Source organism: Cibotium barometz, chromosome 8, assembly GCF_041138505.1.
Source record: "Cibotium barometz isolate CiBa-2024 chromosome 8, ASM4113850v1, whole genome shotgun sequence".
Taxonomy (NCBI): domain Eukaryota; kingdom Viridiplantae; phylum Streptophyta; class Polypodiopsida; order Cyatheales; family Cibotiaceae; genus Cibotium; species Cibotium barometz.
In genome coordinates this window covers 13481136-13505261 of record NC_141053.1, presented here as the reverse complement: position 1 = coordinate 13505261, position 24126 = coordinate 13481136, and the positions used below count along the sequence as shown (strand labels likewise).

Genomic DNA, 24126 nt, shown 5'->3' with positions numbered 1-24126 from the left:
TAACCAAGATCAAAGATTTTAAGGAGCAGCTCGCTAGTGTGGATGAGATATATCCTGATAGTACATTGGTGCCCACAATTCTCAATGCATTGTCGGATTCTTATCAAAGTTTTGTCTCTACCCTTAGACTCATGATGATGAAGGGAAATCCAAATGCCCTTACATTTAATGAGCTGGTTTCAGTACTCTTGCTAGAAGAGCAGTCTAGGCAAAACATATCTATTATGCGAGTTGGTGACCAAGCTTTTATTGCCAGTCAGAAAGGCAAAGGTAAAGCTTCTTCGCATGGTGGCTATAAGCCAAAATCAGAATCCTCAGTTAAGGATGCAGAGAAAGAAGGTGATTAGCTTAAAAAGAAAGGCAAGTGTCACTATTGTCGGAAACCAAGGCACTACATAAATGAGTGCAAGAAGAAGCCAGAGAAGGAGAAAAAGAAAGAAGCATTTGCACCAAGTGCAGAGAAGAAGGAATCTGCAAGTTTTGCTCAAGATCATTGGGCATGTACTGTACATTACAGTTATGACCCTTCAGTTTATCATGATGTATGCATGTCAGTGGTAGAATCGGATGCTTGGTACTTTGACAGTGGTGATAGTAAGCATATTACTTCACAAAAAAATTTGTTCTCATCTCTGGAATCTGTCCCAAGTGCAAGAACCGTCACATGTGCAAATGGTTCCTCATATCCTATCAAAAGAGTTGGTAGAGTTGTGCTCACTATTGCAAATGGGGGTGCATTTACTCTTTCTAAAGTTTTATATGTGCCAGGCATTAAGAAGAACTTGCTGTCAGTTTCAGCCTTAGCCTTGTCAAGCTTGATGGTGAAATTTGTGGATTACATATGTACAATTCAGGATAGAAATGGGGGTGCATTTACTCTTTCTAAAGTTTTATATGTGCCAGGCATTAAGAAGAACTTGCTGTCAGTTTCAGCCTTAGCCTTGTCAAGCTTGATGGTGAAATTTGTGGATGACAGATATACAGTTCAGGATAGAAATGATGGTTATTCTATCATTGTCTCAGGTACCTTTTTTCATGCCCTATATAAGATGAATTTATTTGAGAAGTTGCAGCATGATGCTTATTCAGTGTCTACGATTCGTGCTATGAGTGATGCAGAATTATGGCATGCACGATTTGGCCATCTAAATTATGGCAATTTGTTACGCCTTCAAAGGCATGATATGGTATTTGAGGTGTCAACTCTTGAGACCCCTCTTAGACATGTATGTGAGGGGTGTATTCTTGGTAAAATGCAGCGGGCATCTGTTAAGAAATTATAGCTTATACATAATGATGTATGTGGTCTTATGAGGACACCATCTATTGGGGGATATCTCTACTTTGTCACTTTTATTGATGATTACTCCAGATATTGCTGGGTGTTTTCATTAAAGCAGAAGTGAGAGGTTTTTATGTGCTTTAGGCACTTTGTATCCATGGTTGAAAATGCATGTAAAGTTTGCACCCTTAGTTTAGATCGAGGGGGGGAGTATATGTCCAAGGAATTTCATGTATATATGGCTGAAAAAGGCATAAGGCATCAATGTGCAGTGCCATACACACCTTAGCAAAATGGTGTGGTTGAGAGGAAGAACAAGTCTCTCATGGAGATGGCACGATATATTTTATTTTTATGATGTCAAGTTTCTCATAAATTGTGTTGAAGAAATTTATATTTTGTATGCATAGAAAAGTATAAAGATTCACCTATTTTTGGAGTGTTAAATTGTTTATTGCTATAGCATTATATGGTAGCGATGTGTGTGAACACACTTATGACCGTCGGGGCGCTTTTTTCCTCACTAGGAGGATTTCTCCCCCGTGCGTATGTACACCCTCTTATCTACACATTTTGGGGTTGTTTACTTATGTTTTGTATCTGACACACATTTGTTCAATCTAATCTAGTGAGTTTGTGTGCTCTCAAGCTTCTCTATCTTGTGTGTGTGCATTGTTTACAATCCTAATGTACGATTCCTCCCTCCGGCTTTTGAGGTGTGCAGGTGTAAGAACCTCCCCTTCTGATCTCATAATTATTCCCCTCTCTGAAATAAAAGAAAGATCCCGTTTTACCCTGTTTTGGCCTAGAGAGAGAAAATGTCTAGAGGGAGGTAATTCAAAATTGAGATATTTTTGGATATAAAAATCCTCCTAGTGTCTAAAATGCTTTCCCCTAAACAGATATTCAAAAAGAAACCTCCAATGTGCAATTGGAATAAATTGAAATTAGGTAAAAATGACCTTAGCCTAAGGGCACTTTGTAGTGTTTTAATTGTAAAAAATAATTATACTTTCACAAACATGCTCAAGAAATATTTAGGTTGGGTGTGTGAGTTGCAGCGAGTTGGTGTAGTTTATTACCTCTCAAGTAAACAAGTAATGAGTAAAGTGCCTGATTTCAAACCCCTTCCCCGAACAAAATGATGCGTCTTTCACATGCATATCATATTTTTCCACGTGTGCATCATCCCCGTGTGATTCGATCTTGAAAACTTCATACTTGTGCTCTACTCTTTGTACTTCTTCTACCACCGTAGCTTTCATTTTCAAAGTGACCTTTATTTTTTTGGCCACTTCCTCTGATATATCGACGTGTGGTACTCATGCCATTCTGCATGCGTGAGCCACCACCCTCTGTGTTAGTAGTGGACCTATATGGGGGTTCTTTTGAAGTCGCAATTGTAAAGAACCTTGAAGCCCCACTGCTACGTGGGGTGGGCATAACACCTTTTGCATTCTTGCTCTCCACCTAGTATCTACCTTCCCATAATAAATATACGTCCTTGTCTGTGAGGTTAGTTCCTATAGCAATTGGCCATATCTTGGGTGGTGGATTGGGCTTTGGGTCTATGTTGGTGTCCACAATATAGCAATGAAGCACATGGTCAGGGCATAACCACATCCATTGTCTAATGAGACCATTAGGATGCTTGTTGCGATAGCTTTAAAAAGATGGTGCAGGCACACCCTTTCGTGGATCCGGCTATGTGTTTCCCACACCTCTTACCCCTACGAGGCATTTTGCTCTGCATGTGACCTTACTGCCAATGCATGTCCTTCGGATTGCCCACATTGCTTCATTCACCTTGCACTCAATGACACTGCCCTCTGTGACTTCCGCTGTTCTTTTTGGAGTATTGCGTGTATAATGCTCCTTAAAAATGATCTTCTGTGTGGACTCCCAGCATAATTTTGGTCTCTTACATGTGTGTTGTACTCTGGTCGATGCATGGCCTCATCATCAATATCAATGACCATAGCGGGCAGTCTCTTGTGATGTGCACTTTCTTTGTGAGAGGGGTAGGTGCCTTATACATGGGTGTTCCTTTAGTTGCTTGATTAAGTATTCAGACCACTTGGGTTGGGCTTGTAGAGCATCGTTCATTTATTTTCTCTAAGCTTGGTCATCTCCCTATGTGCTTGCCTTGAGAGTAAGAGACTCCCTTTGTGCTTTACAAAATTGCATTTGCCATATCAGTAGTACATACATCATAAAGAGAAATCTTGCATCTATATCCTTCCCCTACCAGCCAACTTCCATGTTTGCTTTATGCTAGATTTGTTCTTGGGGTGTTTGGACCATCATTACTTCTCTCTATTGTTGTCATGATTGAACCCCAATGTGCTATGCGCACCTCCCACATGACCATTGCACCACCATTGACATATCAACTGAGCCTCCACTTATGCAGCTTCAGTGTAGGAGCCATGCGCCACTTCTTGCACATTGCTTTGTGCTCTCCTTGAGACGTAACATACACATCCTTTGTTGTGTGGGCAACCATGCTTTTCTCCCAATGAAACAGGCAAGACTTCTCCCTATCTCTAAGGACATTATTTTTTTCCACCATTGAACACATGTCGAACTGCATTCCACTTAGCTCGAGTCTCGTCTGCCATGAAACTAAAGAAATCTATCCTTTCACAACCATGGTTTGCCATCACTTCATTAATGCATTCCCAGAACAGACATTGGACCTCCATATCCTACTCTTTTACTTCACATGTCGCAATCGTTAGAAGACTCTACATGCTGTGTGAAAACTCTAGTCATTTATAAGATAACACAATTGACCACCAGCTCTAACTACCTTAATACTCTACATTGGTAATATACTACCTTGAATCATACACATGACAAGCCATGGTGGTCGAACTATATCCACGTACGCCACAAGTTGCCGGAGTTGGTCCATCGCATTTGATTCACCAAATCCAACGCTGAAGCGGGTCCAATGGTGGACATCTTAAAAACATAGCACTTTAAGTGCACTCTCGCTTCATCTTTAGAAGTGCATCCAAGCCAACGCTCTTCTTTGAAGGCCCTTGCCGGGCTGCTGTAGTAACTGACCTCCGAAACCAAAAAATAAAATTGTTCAAATTTCACACTTTACTTATCTAGATTTTAGTAACTCTTTTACAGAAACATAATTGTCCAACCAAATTAGCCTACCAACTGTCTTCCGCCAGTGGTCCCATCTCCTCTGCAATGTTGATGAACTCTTGTTCCCTAATGAAATGTGAGGAGCCACCTTCTTGCACTAGTGCTGCCATTACGATTTCTTTGGTTACACACATTTGTACCTTCCTTGCCCCAGCATTGCAATCTACCCCTAGCACCCTGGACACCATTTTCCTTGTCCTATCAGTTAGTGCCTTTAATGTGCCTGCCCGTACATTATGTTGATGGAAACCGATGTGTATCATTAATCTACTCATTGTCTCGCCGGAGGGCATCATATATAATAGATGTAGCAATTACATGTAGCAATGCACATCATCACCGACACTGAGTAGTAATGGCGAAGGAGCTTTCCAGATGCATTCCTGCACTCCTCTCTAGTGGTCGGTGCCTTTAGCATGCTTCCAAAAAAATGTGATGTATTTGACACCCTGTGGCTCTTTAAACGAGAGTAAAGTTCATTCACACTTCAAACTACCTAGGCAATGGCTTCTCCAACATACTCCAGGGAAGGCAATGTTAGAGGTTTACGACTTTGACCACACAGAGGAAAGGGATTCGATGGAAGAGAAAGGGAATATATCACAAGACTAGACTTCTACGCCCTACTCTACTTATGCTCCATTCCTGAACGTGTTCCCATTGTTGGTGGAAAATCAAGTGCAATATCACCATTATATTGCCTAGGAATCTCCACGACCTTGATAACCTCTTTGACATTCAACAAAATCTTTGTTAATGTGTTTGCCTTCTTCATGCTCCAAAGGTATTCCAAAATGCTCTTAACATCTCCTCTTGTAATAGTGGATGAGCATGATGCATCGGTTTTGTTGTTATCTTGAAAGGGGTTGCATAAATCTATCACATTAGTCTCAGTTGGAAGTCCTCTGGGCGGGCTATCTAAGATGGATATTGGTTGTGGGTTTAAGTTCAACGAAGCATCAACTATTGCGGAGTAACTGGTTGAAAGAGAGTCCTCAAGTATATAGAACTCCTCCCCCTCATGATGATAAGAGGTTGCCTCGAGAGAGACATGCAACTCTTGGGACCCAATATTTACTATGTCTTGCAATCCATAGAATGAGTGGGAAGCTACTTGTTCTTATAAAAACTTTGGACTCACGAGAACTCATCCATTGCTGAAACTTAGATTCTTCTTAGAATATGGAAATGTGAGTGTATAACTCATTGTAAAGAGGAATAAAAAAGAAGCACACAAGAACAATAAAGAATGACACACCAGGTACCAATTACACAAGTAATGAATGGTGATTAACACCTTTAAATAAGTTGGTCATTTTTAATTCAACCGTTTTAAAACAATTATTATTTTAAAAAATATTAATTCTAAAAAAAATCTTAAAAAATAAGTTCTTTGATATATATATATATAAATTTAGCATCCCTACTCTCTCTCTCTCTCTCTCTCTCTCTCTCTCTCTCTCTCTCTCTCTCTACATAATTCCGTGCTCTTAATTCTTATGGCATAGTCAATTGGTTTTACACTTCTTTTTTAATTAAAAAAAAATCGTAAATGAATCATGACCTCTCTCTCTCCCTCCCTCCCTCCCTCCCTCCCTCCCTCCCTCCCTCCCTCTCTCTCTCTCTCTCTCTCTCTCTCTCTCTCTCTCTCTCTCCTCATAAAGCCCCTTGTGAGCCCTCTCTCATCGTGCCCCCCTCTCCTCCCTCAATGCGCCCTCACGTCCCCTATCCTCCCTTGATGCACCCTCACTCCCTCAATGTCAATGCACACTCGCGCCCCCCTCTCCTCCCTCAACACGCCCTCATGCCCCCTCGCTCCCTTAGCGTGCCCTTGCACCTCCCCCCCCCTTCAACGCAGCCACTAGCTCATTCTTAAGGCCCGCTAGGATTTTGTCAACACTCAACACGGCATATTTCAAGCCAAATGGCCTCCTCGAACTCGTTTGCAATCGAAGGGGTTCACCAGAAATAAAGACAAGATCGCATTATTGCAAGATGTGGGCATATCACAAGTGGCCACATCAAGCGAGGTAATGAACACCACGCAATTGCAGTTGACTTTGGGGGCTGGTTCTTCAACACCCGTCGACAATCATGTGACCAACAGTAGTGCCACGATTGTTAAAGAAGAGGAGTCCATAAATGAGAGTTTCGGCCAAGTGGTTGATCAACACATCTCCACGAATTGGGTGGAGGATCACTTAGTCGATAATCATAACCGCCTTCCTAGAGTGCCACTTTGTTGCCTCCTTGCAAACCCGACAATCCGTACGAATGAGGATTCCATTGAGGGGTTGATCAAAAGCATGGAGGAGAGCATATACCAATTGACAATGGCGGCATTCATTGTCTCTGAGGGATTCCCTAGCAAAGAGCCCTTTTCATTTGACCGTTGAAGTGCAGTCGATCATGACCTATCATTATCAGCAATTGAGTTTGACACGATACTAGAGGAGATGGAAGGATGGCAACACATTCTGGAATGGCAACCATCGACAAAAAGCATGGAAAGAATGGGCAAAAACCAATCGAGTTAAAAGAGAGAAGATTCCCAAGGTGAATTGTAGAGTGGTCCGATTTCTTGAGGAGGAGGAGGCAGAGTTCTTGTGGAAGGAATGGCAACCATCGACTAAAAGCATGGAAAGAATGGGAAAAAACCAATCGAGTCGAAGATTCCCAAGGTGAATTGCAAAGTGGTCCGATTTCTTGAGGAGGAGGAGGCAAAGTTCATGTTGGTGGTACGCTACTTTCGATGACCCATAGATTAATAACCATACCTCATAACCAATCCATGACAAGGATGTAATGATTGAGCACTTGGAAAGCTAAGCACAATTCTATCTAGGAAACGGTGGCTATTGGACTTCAAGGGCAAATGTGAATTGGATTGCACTATTGGCATCTTCTAGCACTTAGTCAATAGGTTTGCCTAATGAGGGTGGGTCACATAGTTCCTCTTGTACTACCTAAAAGCATCCAAAATGTTTTTGAAAGATTGTGTGCCTATTTATGTGTGTGTGATCCTTGTATTATCAGTGCTCTAGTTTAGGGCCCTTGATACCTCTTCCGTTTTAAAGTTGCTTCATCAATTCATGTATTGTAAACTAATTGCAAGGGGGAGATAGAATCTTCACATTTTTCAGGAAGTAATCTCAATATGTAACAAATGGTGTTTTAACAAAACTTTTGCACAATGATCAATGAGATTATGAGAGGATAGTACAAAAAGGAAACAAAAGTAAGGAGATTATGCCAAAGGATAGTACAAAAAGGAAACAAAAGGAAGGAGGGTGGGCATGTTACTTTTGAGCAAAGTAATAAATTTTGATACTACCCCAATGCATTTTTTGCACTCAATCTACAAACGAACAAGTTTTGGGTTTTGCAGCTCGCATACAACCATCTTGTAATCGAAATCCCATTGTGGAAAAATTCTAAGAAAAAATACACCCAAGAGATCAACCATACCATCCACCTGCATGAGACACAGCTCTATATAGTTTCAACATGGATATACGTTCTACAGAAAGAACTTCATGAGGATGGATTCATTGAGACTTCACAGACATACCTCATGGATGCACTAGGTTGCAGCTGAAGCACTTCATGAGGACCATTGATGAGGATGGATCCATTGAGAGGCTTGAAGAAGAACGATTACCTCTACAGGATTGCCATTGGCCAGCTGAGAGTATCTTCACACTGCCTTCGCATCGATACATAGAGAATAAAGGGCATCCCACAGGGTAGACAAATATGCAAATTATGCTGCACCGAGGAGATGGAGTTGGGAAGAGTGCTACATGTTTAAATGCACAGCCTATTTATGAGATTTGGGGACATTTGGACTGTCCTAAAGATAATTTTGGGGCCTTTGTAATGGGTGAAACAGTACAGAAATTAGTGATATTTGGGTTTAAAACAATTGGAGTTCAATCACCATGAGTCCAGATTACTAAGACAACATGTTGGGAGGAAGGACAATACATAGACACATCCAACCTATACCATATTACTGTGAGGACAACACACGATGCCTGTGTTGACATAAAATGCACTCAAGGTTCATATGTTGTTAACATCTTTTGGTTTCATTGACCCCACAAGCCTTTTGCATACTTCAATTAATTAATTATATATAAAGGTTATCAATGATGTTAAGAAGAAATCAATGGAGAGTTCAATCAAAGACAGAAGTCATAGGTTATTTTTTTTTATTTTTTTTATTTTAGCAGGTACAGGAAATTTTGTAGAAATACTCACACACACCCCCAACCCCCGTATGGTGGAAGGCACCCCCCTCAGGTATGGCACAAGCCGGGGCCGAGGCCGCCCACATATCAACTTTTGGACTTATAAATCTCCCAAGGGAGATGATATCACATGAGGCCCCCACAAGATTCGAACCCACGACCTTGGGGATTAGAGTCCAACACTCTAACAGCTAAACTAGCGCTCATTGGTAAAGTCATAGGTTATTGCTCCTTCAACAAGTCCAAGTAGGAGGGTTATAGGGGTGGTATAAAGATGATAAATTCTATAAATCAATCAAAGTGACTGCAAACAGAAAAGTGCAAAACGAAGATAGTGGGTTTGGAGAGTTTTCTGTGATGGAAAAACTCTCGTTAAAAAATCCCAACCTTAAAAGCACCACCACCACGTCCTCAACCTTCAGCTATCGCATTTGCGAACCATCATACCATGACACTCAACCAAACATTAATAATGCACTCTCCTCTCTTTCTCTCTCTCTCTCTCTCTCTCTCTCACACACACACACACACATCAATCTTTTTTATCAATAAATATTTTTGTACAGCAATTGAAAGATTATACATCTCATCAATGCATCCATATGTCAACACTGTCTTCACTGATAACAAACAAAAAATAATAATCAAATGATTAAATTTTAACCCAAAAAAATCACTGAACAAGTCCAAAGAAAGATTTCTATTGTTTATAAGCTATTATATATTTACGTTGATGTAAAATTTTGATATTAATGATTCAACTAACTGTTATATTACATGAAATTTCAGAGACTACATATTAAGGAATAAATTTCATGCTCACTGGTCTTTACAAACATTTATAATTTCTGAAAATATAAATTGATAGTATAAGCATTTATCGATTAGTAATACTAGTATATTATCACTGCTTACTCAAAAATTATGCATCATTCAAAAATGTATATTGATATATCTTCTTTCAAGGTGCCTACACAAGGACTATGTCATTTGCAAGGATTGTGTCAAGAATGAGGGCTAGTTTTCCCTCTAATTTCTCATGCTTGCGGGGCGCGAACGTGACTGCAAACACGTCCGCTTCCTTTGTACGCTCTGCAAGGAGTCTTCCAACAGTTTTACATGCATTTGCATCAATCAGAGATGGCAAAGAATCTCGAAGATCTTTGGAATTGGTGGAAACGACAGAGACGACTTTGCTTGTGACTCGGTGCATCACTTTGGCAGATAGATACCTTCTGGATATGTTTATGTCTAGCATAAACGGTTTCATGTACTTATCAACTCGTTGGCCCCAGGATTTCTTATTCTTTCTGGCAGGAGGCTGGCCACTAGAACGCCTCGTCCATGCAGCTCGAATCATAGTTGAGGCATGCTGTTAACATGACAAGCTCCACCAATTAGTTGCTAGCATATGTCTGATTTTGTAGAAGGCAAAAAATATACAGGTATACCCAATCATTATCAATCATACACTTCACTCCTCTGAAGAAAACAAACAGCTTCTATAATGCTATTGTGCTATATTTTCTTAGAATAAAAAACATTATAACCAAAACAACTAAGGCTTCAATTGATCCTTTATATAAGGCTGACTCCCAGAACCCACTTGTGCAAGCCATAGTTGAGGCATGCTATTAACATGACAGGCTCCACCAATTAGTAGCTAGCATATCTCTGATTTTGTAGAAGGCAAAAAATATACAGGTATACCCAATCATTATCAATCATACACTTCACTCCTCTGAAGAAAACAAACAGCCTCTATAATGCTATTGTGCTATATTTTCTTAGAATAAAAAACATTATAACCAAAACAACCAAGGCTTCAATTGATCCTTTATATAAGGCTGACTCCCACTTGTGCAAACCAGCTGCAGTTCTTCCAGCCAATTGACCTGCTGCTGCAACTCAAACAGACCGTGGGCCTTGATCTGCACCATAGTCATGGGAAATGGTGAACCAAACGGACATGGAAATGGAAACAGCATTTTTGAGGGAGCTGAAACTGAAACGCCACATCAGGAAGGGAGATGCAAGAGGGGGGAGGCAAAAGGATGAGAAAGGCAAGAAGTTAGCATAAAGATGCCCACGACTATGCGATTGTCACCATTTTGGGGATTTACCAGCATTTATCAGTATTTTACAGATTTATGAGGATTTGTGGATTGTTGGACAAGCTTTGGGAATGGAAGGTTATCTGGAAACGGGTTCGAGGCACCTTAGACATCATTTTGGGCACTCAAGAACATGACTCAGCAGATCATCTACGGCTTCATGGATTACACGGGACGTGCACCTGACAAGCCTGCTGGGTTGTAAGGAAGGATAGATGTGTGAAAAACAAGCTCAAAACTGGACATTTATCTGTGTTTGCATCATTATTAAAAAGGGTGGACAGGATTGTTATGAAGGTACCTTTTATTATTTGGGCACCTTGTGAGTAATAGGTTCCACACCTATTTTTGATGTCAAATATCTCATACTTTGTAATACTTTTGGAGGAACGCAAGCATTAATAAAAAGAACAGCAAAACTTTGCGTTTCCCCCAAAAAACAAACTTTGTGTATAAATGTGAGTGCTATTGTGCACATTGGGCATAGTACTCATCATCAGCTCTTCCCTCAACCCACTCCCTCTCTGCTTGCCATACAACAAAATGCGCAGCCATGCTGACATCATCACCATGCCTGCTGACATCATTGCTTTGCTACCGGTACAATCCCTTGCGCAGGCCATCTGACCATAGTTTTGCAAAGAAATGCGTTTCATTCATTTTTTATGAAACGAAACGTTTCAAACAAATGAATCGTGTTCTCTCCCTCCCACTGGTGATCCATACAATTTGGGTGTTTTTTATCCAAAAGGCTACTGATGAGCAAATCGAGGTTGTTGAGGATTGAGTGCCCAGACTCCAGATTGAGGACTCTAATCTTTGGGGCTATCAGGCTCCTCTAGTTTGTCATGAATGCTTTACTTTGTATATTTCAGGCTTCAGTTTTCTTTTTTTGTATTAGCTCAAGATTCAGACACTTTGAGTGCTCAATGGACTATGTCACTCTTGCCTGCTTTATATATTGTTTCTTGAGTTTTGAGCAGTTGCCATTATTGATGATGAATCCGGATCTTGATTCTTGATGTTGCCAATTTATTTATGCCAATTGGTCGGTTGGGTGCCCACTGTAATTGGGTCACGCTGAATCTTTAGTTTTAAGTTGTAAACATGTTTGAATGTGTAAATGATGCATGTTTAATATTGTTTTGTAGGCAAGGCAACACATGCTTTGCATATTATAAACTTATATATAAATTTTGGGGCTTCTACCCCCCCCCTCTTGTATGAAACGTTTTTGAAATGTCTAGGATTTGAAAGAAACGTTTTTGAAACGCGTCTCAAAAAACCCCTCGCAACTATGCATCTGACATCATCGCCATGCATGTTGACATCATCGCTCCACTGGTTATACAATCCCCTGCACACCTGCTAATGTGCTAGGTCAAGCCGTACACCCACCTCTCTCTCCCCTTTTGCTGCTACCATACACAGTTGATGTGGTAGTACCTTCCGTCCATACATCTCTGATATGGCCGCACAATGATAATGTGGCCTGATTGTACTCTCTTTGCTGGCATGGCAGCTTTCTACATAGGCTGCATCATATTTGAAAATCCCGCCCACTTACATTGGTATTAGAGCACAAATTTCCTTTAAACTAAGGAAAAGAGTCCTAACCAGGGAATTCACAAGGCTATTAATGTGGTTAAGCCAAAGACCTACCACTCCACTACCCAAGTATCTACTAGAATTTGGGAGATTTCGACGAACGATTTGGGAAAAATTTTATCACGAGTCAATTGCTTGTGCAGGTTACGCACAAACCCAATTAGAGAACCATACAACTACTTGCTCTTGAGAGAGGACCAGCTATGGGAGAAAATCCAGCTTTGGATCTCAAAATACTTGAGGGACTTCCTACTGGAGTTTCAAATTTTCTGAATTGGCATTGTGGACTCTTGGATTTATTTTATGGGAATATGGATCAGTCTTGTGGAGATATAATTTTGCATTGGTCACTTTCAGTATGAGCAACCCTCCATCCAATGAGGAACTCTGGATTTTACACAAAGTTGTCGTTTTGAACTTCTAGACTACATGGTTGTAATGCGGTGGATCAAGAGCCCTAATCTCGCAATTAAATGACTATTAAAGAGAATAACACCAAACAACACTTAACCAATTCACACTGTAACTTCCGGAGGGCCCGGGGGTTTCGCAAAACACTTGACCATTAATGCAATTTAGTACTGAAATCGGCCACAGTCTTAACATATGCCACTTGATCCACAAAGCTGTAAAAGAGATGTGCACAACTGACACCACATAGAGGATGGAATGAGCCGCCCCCCCTCCCTTGGGAGTATTTTATTACCCAAGAAGAAAATATCATGTACAAGCATTGAGGGCCTTACTCTCCCCATGGGAGGGGATTATCCATATACAAATGCCATAACACAACCCAATACGATGCAACCATAAAATTCAGCCGGTACACAGGCTGTAGAAATGTCGAGCCAACAATATAATCCATATACCTCCATGTGGGTACTGATTCTTCCCCAAAAACCACGGGTCTTCATGCGATAGGGCTAGAACAACAAGCACAACTCTCCATTCAGCTAGTACATCAATAACATGGGCTAGTACAACAGGTATAGAATCTGAAACATTAGGTACAGCCCTCCATTCAGCTGGTACAGCAAGTACATGGGCTGGTGCAGCCGGTACAATTTTTGGTATAGTAGGTACAGGGCCTAGTTCAGCAGGTACAGTGGGGCTGGTACAGCAAGTATAGTGGCTGGTACAACAAGTACAATGGCTAGTACAAAGATACAACCCTCCATTTTGCCGGTATAGTACATAAATCAGCTGGTACAAGGATGATGCAGCCATCAAGAGGCTATAGAAATAAAGAAACCTTCTATTGAGGAGAGTGAAGTAGTGTAGAAACTCTCCATAAAGTGTTGTAGACAAGAATGCAAGCAACCATCATAGTAGAGCCTAGTTTGCAGCAAGAGAGCCTCATAAATGGAGAGAGACGGCTTCAATTTATAGATTTATGACTCCCATGAGTGAAAATGGAAAGAGAAGGTTATGATACAAAGTGGAGAGTGACACAAGAGCTAAAGTGACTAGTGTGAGGCCACTTGTCTCTCTTTGATCCACTTTCTAACAAGTGTGAGGCCACTTATCTCACTTTGATCCACTTTCTTGCCACATGTCCTAATCTAAGAGATGGATCCTTCCATCTCTAGAATATCCCAACTGGTAGCCCATTTGTCATAGGTACTTTGGCAACTCTTGGTATTTGCTCAATTCTAGATGTAATGACGCGAACATAATTTCCATCAGAGTCGGGCCAAAAATAGCCAACTCTCCTAAATTTTAGAAGTGTGATTTTTTGTATTCTAGGATAATCCTCCATTCCCAAAGCTTGTACTTTCCAAATATTTAGATGTCCTAAGGTGAACCCCTTTCATACTAGGAAATGTCGAGGCTGGTGGCACACAACAAAATCAAAGCACGATACACCAAACTAAGGAAAACTTTATTCCAATAGCGAATATGGTAGCAAGGTAGAGAGTGCCAAGCACCAAATTTTCAAATACAAATGAAAAATTTACCCCAAGGCCAAGCCAATCAATGAGGGAGAGGTGTCCTCCACCTATGTCACTAAGCAAGGGGAGTTTCCAACTTCACACTAAGCCCATGTGGATCTACGAAGTCCATCTCCCTTCTATGCTTGCCAGCGGTCTTTTTGTGCCTCTTAAGACTTCTCAATGGTTGTCTGCACTTTAAGAAAGGCATCCTACAGCTCTCTTACATACTCATCCGCTGCTAAGACCTCATCTTTTGTGCGGATGAATCACCTTGCCATAAATCAGCTCAAAAGGTGTCTTGCCTCTGGAAGAATGCACTATGTTATTGTATGCAACTCCACTAATGGCAAATACTTTTCCCACATGATTTGGTAATCAGCCGCATAGCACTTGAGCAAATCCAACAAGGCTGAATTTGCAACTTCACTTGACCATCCCTCTCCACCAGATGCTAAGCTGAATTTGCAACTTCACTTGACCATCCCTCTCCACCAGATACTAAGTTGAGGAGAAGCTAAGCTTCGTGCCCATGTTATCAAACAATGCTCTCCAAAACAAACTAGCAGTTCTTGGATTCTTGCCACCAAAATGGATTCCTCATTGGCAAGAAATGAGTTTGCTTACTGAATCTATCCACAATGTACGTGCGAGATGGAGTGTCCATAGTAAATAGTACGGAGTGTCCATAGTAAACAGTATGGAGTGTCCATAGTAAATAGTACGGAGTGTCTAATGTAAATAGTAAATAGTACGGAGTGTCCATAGTAAACAGTACGGAGTGTCTAATGTAAACAGTACGGAATGTTACGGAGTGTCTAATGTAAATAGTACGGAATGTTACGGAGTGTCTAATGTAAATAGTACGGAGTGTCTAATGTAAACAGTATGGAATGTTACAAAATCCATTGTGATGCTTTCCCAAGGCTCATTAGGCAAAGGCAAAGCAAGCATCATTCCTTTTGCCTATCAAACTTTGCCTTTTGACTGGTGATACATTGACGCACATAAGTTTCAACATCCTTCCGCATAGTTGGCCAATAGAAATACCTCTCAATCATTTGACTAGTAGACATGATCCCTCTATGACCAGCATAGCCTAGAAAGGGAAATGTAGTGGCAGATGCAGTCTTGAGAAGGCCTTATGTTGGTGCCGTTTCAGTTGGGTCACATGAGGACTTGTTTGGGATGCATGAGAAATATGCCATGGATGACGAATATCCAGCCATATGGGCTGATTTGCAGGCCCAAACAGCGTGTATGTTTTTCACATGTAAGGATGTTTGCCTTGTGTATCAAAACAAGCTATGTGTGGTGAAGGATCTCACAGCCAAAGTCGTGGAATCTCACCACCCATACGGATAATCTGAAAAAAACATGGACAAAAAGTTTGTCATATGCAATTGCTTATGGATAACAGGCTCAAATTTAACCAACGTTGCAACACCTTTGCCATCACAAATCTGTTTGTGCCACCAAAGGAAGGTATTGTCTTTAAGCAAGGATGCGACTATGGCAACTTTCTTTGATTCAGAGAGTTCCACGGCATTGATTCATCTTATAAATCCATTATTTCAAGGTACAATCACTTTGCTGTCCATTATAAGATTCTGGGAGTCATTGACGGCTCAGGTGGCAGCGAGCAACTGACGTGGCAGTGGCCGCAGGTGGGTGGTCGGAGTTGTAGAGGCAGCACAAGGCTCCACATAGGTGGTTGATATTCAGGCAACGGCACACGTGGTTGCTACAGAGAGAAGTGCAAGGTGGACAAACTGGCGGAGACAGTATGCAGGTGGCGCACAGGTGATGCAGGGCAACGACCAAGGTGGTGGCTAACGAATGTGGATGTGTTGATCAAAATGGCGGAGGTAGGTGTAGCAGCACTTGATTGGCATAACCCACTCTAATACTGTGTTAGCTTACATGGTGGATGTATAAATAACCTAAGCTAAGGGGATGGAAGATATCCATGGTGTGTGTGTGTGTGTGTGTGTGTGTGTGTGTAGAGAGAGAGAGAGAGAGATGTGACAAAGTGTCATGTGCATCCCACACTTGGATGCCACGTGGACATATCTGTACAACATGTGCAAGACTTGGAGTAGTGGAAACCGGTCCCATGTGAGCCCCAGCCTGGGATGAGTCAACCAAGGTTCCACTCTAAGCGTTCACGATCAGGTGTACAAGTCCCGTACATGGTCTTGGTCACTTGTGCAAGTCCTGAACATGAAACAGTGCCAGTCTCTACTGTGAGTCACTCTCTAGAATGATGACAAGTGTTCTGAGTGTTTGGTTTGTAGCCAGATACCAAGCATTTGTGTAGGAAACATGTAGTTTCTTGTAGAAGAAGGGGGGCAGCCCTTTGAGCTACCCCAAAAAGGGGTTTACATCCCTTGCCTTAAAGAAGGGGTAGGCCTTAGGCCACCCGCCATCTTGGGAGCCATGGTGCCCATGGCCATTGCCCAATAGCCAAGCTTGGCTGGGCAGGCATGGTGGCCAAGCCTAGATGGCCTGGACAAGCTGTCCCAGGCCCAGGTGGCCTGGACAGCCTATCAACCAGCCCCACAGCATAGTTGCAATGAAACGCGTTTCATTCCATCTGAATGAAACGAAACGCTTCATTGGAATGAAACGTGTTTCTTTCATGTAGCCTAGGAAAACCTATGATTTTCGACGTTTTTTTATCCAGAGAGCACATTTTTCGAGAAAAAAAAACGTCTACAGGCGACTAAGAAACAGATTGAAGGAGCTCCTGCCTTGCACAAATCAGCTCCTAACAGCTCCTCCCACACTTCCGAGGTTCCGTGCCCACCATCTCTCAAGTTGGTTGTACTGATTTGTGCTTTTTTCTTCGATTTTGTAAAAAACACACAAATTTTGAAATTTGGGGGTTTTCATGCCAGGGTGCCAATCCAGCCTTGCTTTTGTCAAGATGCCTCGCACTAAGGATGCCATGTGGGCCCCGGTCACTCCTGTATCTAAATATGGTGCTTCAGGCACACAAAAGTGGAAATGCAATTTTTGCGAGGTTTGCTCAGGAGGGTCCATAATCCATGTTAAGGCCCATTTCATAGGTTTAACCAGGAAAGGCATTGGTGCATGCAAACTTGTGCCTGCAAACATCAAAGCAGTCGAGCTACAAGAATGGAAAAGACAGCAACTGGCAAGACGCGGTTGTGGGCCTGTGCTTGAGGATATTGCGGCTAGTGAGGATACATGTGATGCATCAAAGAGAACACGGTTGGATTTAGAGGAAGATGCACAGAGCCAAGCAGGATTTGGGGGTGTTGGTGGTTCCACTCCCACGGCAACGAACCCCTTTGTCCGCAGCACCCAAAGCCTCTCTAAAGAGAGCAAGCATTCAAGCAAGCATACAAAAGTAGGCAATTAAAGATGCAACTAGGAAACTCACTAGGCTTTTCATCCAATGTGCTTTGTCTTTTCACATTGTGCACACACCACGATGGAAAAAGGCCATGAGGGCAATCAGCCGCATTGGATGTGAGTGGGAGGGACCCTCCTATGAGACCTTGCGCACTAAAGAGCTCAGAAGAGAGCAACAAGCAGTGAAGGTGGAGATGGAGCCATTAATAGCCACTTGGAGCAAGTATGGTTGCACATTGTTATGTGACGGGTGGTCAGATATATGCAAGAGGAATGTATATAATATTTTGGTGTCCTCTTGCAAGGGCACTATGTTTTTGCGTGCCATTGATGCATCTATACTTGGGACAATGGTGACATGAGCGTTTATATGGTCACACCTCCATGAGGCTATCATGCAGATAGGCCCACAAAACATAGTGCACGTGGTCACTGATAATGGTAGCAACTATGTCTCTATGGGACGAATGCTAGAGAATGAGTTCCCGCAGATTGTATGGACTCCATGTGCATCCCATAGCCTAGACTTACTCATTGAAGATCTTCCCAAGATCAAGTGGATTGCTGACATCTTTTACACTGCGCATAGCTTGGTGAAGTTTGTTACCAAAAGGCCCCAGGTCTTGGCAATGTTTCGTGCCAATAGTGACCTTGAGCTTTTGAAGCCCTCACAAACCAGGTTTGCATATATGTTCATTGTGGTTGAGAGGGTAGTGAGAGTCCGACAAGGACTCACGCGCACAGTGGTTAGTCGAGAGTGGATGAGCTATGAACACCCGAAGGCAGTTGCTTTTGCACGTAGAGTGATGCAAGAAGATTGGTGGAAGGAGGCAGAGGCTTTATTGAGCGATCTTCAACCAATCTATAGTGTGCTTCACATCACTGACATGGAGGGCAGCACTCTTGTACGAGTTCATGGACCTGATTGGAGAGGCTCTTAACCAATGCACTCTCGTGACAGATGAGAGGTATTGAACTTCCAACTAGTTGCCTTCTTGTTGTAACTTGTATCGTACTATCGTAGCCTGTAGGAGTGAGCTAATAGCTTTCATCATTCATGGCTAATTTTCAGGGTTGATGACATTTGACAGGTTTGGAACGACCGGTGGGATTGGTTCCATAGACCAATCCACGCGGTTGCCCACATATTGCACCCTCTTTGGCGTAGTGAGGCGCAATATATTAATGAAGAGTTGGAAGATGGATTGCAAGATTACATTCAGAAAGTGAAAAGTCGTGCGTGCGCTAGGAGCCCCCCCCCCCTTCTTTTTTCTTCTTTTTTTCTCTTTTCTTTTTTTCTTTTCTTTCTTTCCTTCCTTCTTCTTCTTCTTTTCCTTTCTTTCTTTCTTTCTTTCTTTTTTCTTTTCTTTTTCTTTCTACGCCCTCCGCCCCTCCCTTTCCTCTTTGCTCCGCCATCTCTAGCCCATCCTTGTTCCTCCGGCAGTGCCCTCAGGTTGTGGGCATTTCTTCATTGTCTCGGCAAGTTTTGGCCTCTTCTGGTCATCGCCCCCAAGAGGACTCCATGGCAGCCGCTCCGTCTCCCCCGACTGAGGCCGCCGTTACATGCCTTTCATTTTCCGAAGCGGACTTGCAACTTCTCACTACGACTGTCGCATCCCTAGAGGCCTCCAATCTGGTATGCAAGATTGTCGGTAGCCGACCCACGCATGGCCAACTCAGAGATCTTCTTCAGGCTAGCCTCCTAGGTGTGCCACCAAAGATCGCAGATATTCATCCTTTGGGACGCGACTGCTACCAAGTTGAGTTCGACTCACCAATGGCATCTGATCTTGTCATGCAGCTGAGCCCCATTGCACTGCGTACTGCCCAGGCCATCTTTGCACAATGGCAGCATGGCTTCGACTCGGCGTCTGACCCATTAGCTGGAGTTTCAGGCTTTCCTGTGACAGTCTACTTTCCAGGCCTCAGGAAGGAATACCTTCCTCTTCTCCCAGTGATTGGTGGTGCCAGGATGGAATCCCCCCCCACCGTTGCCTTGACCCTCGCATGAGCAGCGGGAATTCCATCTCTCCGCATTTGTATTGCCTCGTAGTATTCTGTGCCTCACATGATATCTATTCCCAATCTCCGAGGCGATCCCATTATGCAGCGATTGGAGTATTCTGGTCTTCCAGGCAAATGCTTTATTTGTAGATAGATGGGTCATCTGGCGAGAGTTTGCCCTTGGCGTCAAACTAGGCGACCCCCCCGGTGGTTCCCCCTCCTACTTTCCACTCAGATCCTCATCAGGGGGCCGAGGGAGGAGCAGGTTCCCAGGCCGCAGAGAACCAGACCATGGATGACCCATCAGCTGGAGAGTGGTAGACCGTTGGCCCCCGCCCCGGCCGCCAACCGAGCACCAGAGTTGAGCGTTGCCGCCGTGCACGCTAGGCTGGCAACATGCAAGAGGCTTCGGTTCTGTCAGAGAACCATTTCGAGCACTTATCATAACAGTTATGAGCCCTGCAAAGTCGGCGACGATGCGGGAGCATATTAACAAGCTGCAAGCTCTTCAGCAGGAAGTTCTTCAAGCTGGGAAGGAGATATCGTCAGAGGACATGGCCATAACGTTGCTGTCACACTTGCCCTCTCAGTACTCAGCATTTTACTCGTCTTTGATTACCAGTGGTGGCAGGCTCAGCACCATCACGTGGGAGAAGCTTGTGCCCATGGTCTTGGACCAAGAGGAACGATTCACGAACCCTCCTCAGGATGGAGGTTCGGAGGCCTTAACTGGCCAACGGTCGAAAGGCCGTAACACGGGCAAAGGGAAGGCTTCGTCGGAGAAGTCTTCTGAGAAGAAGTCCGTTACTGACCGCGAGAAACTAAAGGCAGAGAGGACCTGTAATGATTGTGGCGAGAAAGGCCACTATTGGAGGCAGTGTCCCAAGCGGAAGACCGAGAAGGGTGAAGATTTCTCAGCAGCAATCATGAAGACTCCGGCTTTTGTGCACCTGGAGGTGGTGGACACCAATGTTTCATTTTCTTCAAGTAGGGAGGAGATTGGAGGACTCTCCGCAACAGATACTCGAGAGTGGATTCTAGATAGTGGTGCTTCTAGGCACATGACTCCTTCCCGTTCCGGTTTACAGGATCTCTGCAGGCTTTCTGGTCACATTCTTATTGGGGATACATCCACTATCCCAGTTCACAGTGAGGGCAGGATGGAGATAGTTCCCGATGGCAGAGGGGGGAAGCATTCCTCCCAAGTGTTGTATGTTCCGTCACTTGGTTTTCATCTGTTGTCAGTGCATCAGGTTTGCAAGACTGGCGTACGGGTGGAGTTTGATGAGCATTTTGTTGCTCTCCGGGACAAAGCAACAGGCCAAGTGGTTTGGGAAGGCGGAGTGGAGAATGGAGTTTACAAGCTTTCAGCACTCTCTCTCCCAGGTCCTCAGGTTTGTGATGAGTGGCACTCTAGTCATGGCCACTTAAGTGTGGATACGTTGCAGGTGCAGGCTTTCTGGGACCAGATGGTGGATAGCTTGCCATTAGATGGCAACAGTTGGCAAGAACCTTCCAGTACTCATGTTGGTGGTTCTTGTGTTCGTCAGTCAGAGGAAACTGGATAGGTAACTTATGCTCTGATGTCTCGTAGTATTCGGGACAAAGAAACTCCTGTAGATGAGGATATTCTTTCCACGGGGACCTTTCGGAAAGCCAAGCAGGTGGCAGTTGATTACTTGCAAAAGGAGGTGGTTTATCCGGGCTTTGTGGTTCCGGATTCAGAGGGGGTGGTTGACAGGTTTCAGAAGGCCTTGCGTGGTCTTCAGCAGGTTTCCAAGACCTGGCTTTGCACCGTAACAGGTGTTGATCCTTGTGAGCAATGTGATGCCTCTTTGACTCAGAAGCAGAATAGTTCATTGATCTGGTTGATGGACACCAGATTGGATGGGAGCTTCCTGATGAGGCAATTGAGCTCATGGTTGCAGATGACTCTTTGGGAGGCAGGATTGTGTTTCCTGTGGTTTCTGCGGCGTGCGAAGGATCATGGACTCTTTTACACAGGAGGGGGATTGATTGATGGAGTCCGACTCCACAGTTGGAGTGACTCAGTTTGGGGAGGAGATCCTGACACGAGGAGATCTACTTCAGGCCCAGGAGCAGTTTTACGGAGCAATAAGAGACAGTCATCTTTTGCCTTGTCCAGGACAGAGGCAGAGTACCGGACTGTTCGTGATGCTGCTTGTGAGGTGGTGAGGATGCAGAGGTTGCATTGCAGGTTTGGGCTTCCACTGGAGGAACTCATGGTCATCCAGAGGCACTTTGTTCGTGAACAGATCGTTGCTGATGACATCTTGCTAGAGTTCTGTTCAACGGAGGACAGTACGGTGGACCTCTTCACGAAGTCGCTATCTCAGGATTTGCTCACGCGGCACCCCAGCTCACTGTGGTTGGTTTCACAACCAGAAACTGAGAGGGGGTGTTAGAAGTCATCTCGTGTCTATTTTTATACACCAGGGCCTTTGTTGTGGGTGTGCCTACCCTTATGAGGTGTTTTCTCATTTTTCCCCACTCTCCGTATTTTTTCCCATTTTTTCCCTATTTTTGTGGCATGGGAGGCAGTCTAGTAGTGGCAGGAGGACCTTGAACCTGGCCGACTGCATCTGTGGAGATTCTGGAAGTGGCCGACTGCACTGCATGAGTCGTGGGACTTCTCTGATGCTGGCCAACCCACTCTGCTCTGCTGGCCGATTGTGATTTTTCAGTCGTGGAGGTCTTTTGTGTCCTGTCGGCTGCCCTACAACAGGCCGACTGCTGATGGGGGCCATATAAAAAGGTGTTAGAAGTCATCTCCTGTCTATATTTATACACCAGGGCCTTTGTTGTGGGTGTGCCCGCCCTGTATAAGGTGTTTTATCATTTTTCCTCACTCCCCGTATTTTTTCTCTATTTTTTCCCATTTTTTTCCAGTGGTGTGGAGGGATGCCAGAGGTTGGCAGGAGCACTTAGTGGCTGGCCGACTGTCCCATTTGCAGTCCTGTGGCTGGCCGACTGCCCAGACATCAGTTGTGGGCTTCTGTATTGCTGGCCGACTGGATGTATGTAGCCCTGGACATTTTTATTGCTGGCCGACTGATGTATGCAGTCGTGGAGAGCTTTTACAGCTGGCCGACTCCTCACATGGGGCATATAAATAGGCCCCATGCCCCCACCACTTCCTCATTCAGTTTTCTGCGGGATCTTGTGTATAGAGAAGAGTTTACACACCTATCTCTCTGTGTTTCTTGTGCTGTCTATTTTCTGCATTCTACTTGCTCTTGTCTACCCAAGTTTGGTTATCATTTCCGCTGCATATTCTGACATGGTATCAGAGCCCTAGGCTCGTGATAGATCTTGGGAGTTTTTCTAAGCAAGAGGGGGAGCGTTAGGTTGCTGATTGGTGAATGGGAGAATGAATTAGGGTTAGGGTTTCATGTGGGAGACATACACAGAGAAGAAGAGAGAGAGAGAGAGAGAGTTGTGGGGATAAGTCAACTCATGATCTGAGTGTGTGACTCCCCTATCACACATGTATATTGCACTAGTACACATAGTGCACTTAGTACATTAAAAGTACTAAGTGTACTATGTACTATAACTTATGGGTTAGTACACACTATAAGGGTGGGCATAATGCCTTTACCCCAACAACCTCCCACTTAAAGGCAAAGTGCCTTTACCCCAACAACCTCCCACTTAAAGGCAAAGTGCCCTTAAATGAAGGAAAAGAAAAAATCAGCATGTACATGATAATATACAAGGCCATATCAAGGCTGAAACTGGCCTCATCCAATGCCCATCAAGTGTCTGCAATGAGCAAACCACTCCGGAGGCAAACTCTTTGTCAACAGATCAGCCGGGTTGTCATCCGTATGAATCTTAACAAGCTGAATTTACTTGTTCTCTATCACCTCTCTGATGAAGTGATACTTCACATCCACATGCTTCGTCTTTGCATGAAAGACAGGGTTCTTTGCCAACTGGATGGCACTCTGACTGTCACAATGTAACAATGGAATATCTCCTGTATAACCCAAATCAACCACTAACCGAGATAGCCATAATGCCTCCTTGCAAGCCTCTGTGGCTGCAATATACTCGGCCTCTATAGTAGATAAGGCAGTGCACTTCTGCATCCTGGATATCCATGACACAGCACCTCCTGTGAATGTAAACACATAACCGGTAGTAGACTTCCGGTTATCTGGATGACCGGCATAATCCGAATCCGTGTAACCATGCACTAATGCATCCTGTTTGCCAAAGCATATGCACATATCCTGTGTGCCCTTCAGGTATCTCATGACACCTTTCACTGCTTCCCAATGCTTCTTGCCAGGTTTGGCCATGTATCTAGAAACCACTCCCACTGCAAATGCAATGTCCGGCCTAGTAGCAACCATGGCATA

General features: G+C 43.6%; 1 protein-coding gene across 1 annotated transcript in view; it reads right to left on the bottom strand.

Moving 5' to 3' along the window:
• Positions 1-9528: 9528 nt before the first annotated feature.
• Positions 9529-24126, bottom strand: part of LOC147635931 (uncharacterized) — a 44540-nt gene continuing 29942 nt past the window's right edge. Inside the window, exon 2 of the mRNA XM_086801330.1 lies at positions 9529-10072. Within this exon, the coding sequence (XP_086657456.1) occupies positions 9671-10072 (402 nt within the window). The 3' untranslated portion in view covers positions 9529-9670. The remainder of the gene's footprint in view (positions 10073-24126) is intronic.